We start from the raw sequence: 2,778 nt of genomic DNA on the forward strand, positions 1-2,778 counted from the left end.
CAATTAACAAAAAAAAACAAAAAACTGTTTGAATAGTTTTAGTTAACAATAACAACACTGATAAGAGCATTAACCCTGAAATTACAAATGTACAGAGTGAAATCTCAAAATCTGAGTACCAAGAATTAATTACAAACCCAGAATAACAAATAAAATATGGAACACAACAAATTTCTGATCATGTTACCCCAGGGTAAGAACAAACAATTTCAAGTGTGAAAAATCCATATCTCTCTCTCTCTCTCTCTCTCTGTGCCAGTCATGGGCTATAAACAGTTTGCTCACCGCAGGGCTTGCATGACAGAGGGTTCAATATGAACCATAGACGCAGGTATGTTGAGTGAGGTGGAACATTCTTCTCCTGAGCAGTTCATGTCCTGAATGGGATTCCCAGGCAAGGCATACACCAGCACCCCAGTAGCGTTGGATTCAGCCATGTTTTTTATCTTAAACATTTAAAGACATTGTTAATCGGGCCATATCTTGTGTCTTGAACAAATATCCATGTTGCCTTGCTCACCTTTTGGAAGAAAGAACATCCACCCTCAGACACCCATGCGACAGCACCTTTGACAGATGTCACAAGTTCACAACCATCACCTGCATCCAGCAATTTGTATGAATCTGCACCCCAGCGACCATTCAGCCAGTCATATCGGGCATTCAGACGCTTGGCGATCACCGGTATGCTCCAGTCTGCAATTCCAGATTGCATCAGTTATCAAATGAATATTTAAGAAATGACGCCCCAAGTATGATAAAATGGTAAAACCAAGTCATGTGATGCCATCAAGACATACTCACCTGGAGAGGAGAAAACCACCTGAGCGAGGCCGCAGTTGTGACCACCGCAACCCCATGAATACAGAACTCTGGGTATCCAGTTTCCCAGTGTGAACACAGGTGTAGGAGAGAAATGCATTCTGGACAAGATCTCTTTTCCTCTAACAAGAAAAAATGGTGTCTTAATGTTAATTCATTAATGCTTTAATGACATAACTTTTGTTTACTGTAGTGGTACAGTGCTACAGCCATGGTGTCACCTGGTAATTATCCATCTATCTAACTATCCATCTATCTATCTATACAGTTGATGGCATCAGATTATTATTATTATTTAAATTCTCCAAGGTTATTTAAAGAATACTACAGTATTACCATGATGTCCTAAAATCATAATAAAACGATGGATGGATGGATGGATGGATGGATGGATGGATGGAAATTTGGATAAATGGGTGGAAGGAATGAAGGATGGATGGATGGAAATATGGATGGAAGGAAGGAAGGAAGGATGGATGGATGGATGAATGGCAGGAAGGAAGAATGGAAGGAAGATGGATAGATAGAAATTTGGATGAAAGGAAGGAAGGAAGGAAATATGATGGATGATTGATGGAAATTTGGATAAATGGGTGGATGCATGGATGGATGGAAGGAATGAAGTTAATAAATGAATAAATTAATGATTACATAAATAAATGTAGGAACTAAAAAAGCCTGGTCTGTCTGTATCTGTCTTTACCAATGGTAATTATTTAAATGGTTTTCCAAAGTAATCTAAAGAATGCTTCAGTATCACTTTGAGGTCCAAAATCATACCATCTGGTACTTTTTAAAATAAATAAAAACTGCACATACATGCATACACACACCTTCAGTGATAGTATCAGATGGTAATATCATGGTACTCGGACACTGAACAATAACCAGGTCTGTCTGTGTTTGTGTTTATCCATCCATGTCAGTACCTGTGGGCAGCAGCTCTGTACACCTGTTCTCTCATCCAGAGGGCGTCCTGTACCGCAGAGTCATCCAGAGACAGGAGCAGGACTTCAGTGTTGGACGGCAGATACTCCAGCAGGTCTGACAGAGACTCGCTCCACGTCCACAGACACTCCAGAAAGGCGGATTTATTAGTGAACGCGTGAACGATGAGCGCGCGCCTAGAGTCATTCTGAGGATTGTAAATAAACACTCCATCCAGAGTTTGGACCTGAAAGGCAGGAGCAGGATCACCAGGTTCAAACCCCCCGAGACCTTCACTGGACCTTCCTTTGGATCTGGTGTTAACTGTGTTCTGCTCTACAGAGTCCATGTGCTCCAGATTATCAATCGATTTCGCATTTCTTGGAGGATTCGTTGCATTTACGCGAAACGCAACGCAGAAATATATCAGATATATCAGCAGTAATCGACAATAAGACATGATTCTCAATTAAAAATTGGCATTTCTTTGTTCATAAACACGTACGTGAACTATGGAGCTGTTCGTAAAAGTATCCGGACCTGAAACGGTTTATCGCTACATTGTTTCACTTTTATTCAAGTTCTTCCTCATATGGATAAACGCGGAGGCGTGACCTACGGAGGCCTGTCAGGTTTGAGTGACACGTTCAAATGGCCAATAGGAGACGAGAAATATTAGATTACTATGCAGAATAATAAATAGAATCATACATAGAACAGTACTGGAGTGGAAAGAGCAGCATCGACTATTATAATCTATTTCATTTTGTTTAATCGGATATCCATTTCATGGACTTTTATATTATGTCCATGGGGGCATCTTTAATATTTTGTTTCTTTTAATTAATAGTGAAATTTTAGAATTATTAATATACTATTAGTAGGCTATTTATTAATATTGTGAATTTGCGTTGATTTTTTTAGTTTAGTTTTAGTTTATATATATATATATATATATATATATATATATATATATATATATATATATATATATATATATATATATATAGCATTAATTTATTTTTTATT

The 2,778-nt window shown here is 38.2% G+C and overlaps 1 protein-coding gene across 1 annotated transcript in view; it reads right to left on the bottom strand.

The window, feature by feature from the left end:
- si:dkey-256h2.1 (uncharacterized protein LOC337520 homolog) overlaps positions 1-2,429 on the bottom strand; it is an 11,048-nt gene extending 8,619 nt beyond the window's left edge. Inside the window, exons 1-4 of the mRNA XM_067397135.1 lie at positions 1,752-2,429; positions 805-944; positions 521-696; positions 286-446 (exon numbers count right to left, since the gene is read on the bottom strand). Coding sequence (XP_067253236.1) covers positions 286-446; positions 521-696; positions 805-944; positions 1,752-2,209 — 935 coding nt within the window. The 5' untranslated portion in view covers positions 2,210-2,429. The remainder of the gene's footprint in view (positions 1-285; positions 447-520; positions 697-804; positions 945-1,751) is intronic.
- Between the last annotated feature and the right edge of the window lie 349 nt (positions 2,430-2,778).

The sequence above is a fragment of the Chanodichthys erythropterus genome, chromosome 2, assembly GCF_024489055.1.
Source record: "Chanodichthys erythropterus isolate Z2021 chromosome 2, ASM2448905v1, whole genome shotgun sequence".
Taxonomy (NCBI): domain Eukaryota; kingdom Metazoa; phylum Chordata; class Actinopteri; order Cypriniformes; family Xenocyprididae; genus Chanodichthys; species Chanodichthys erythropterus.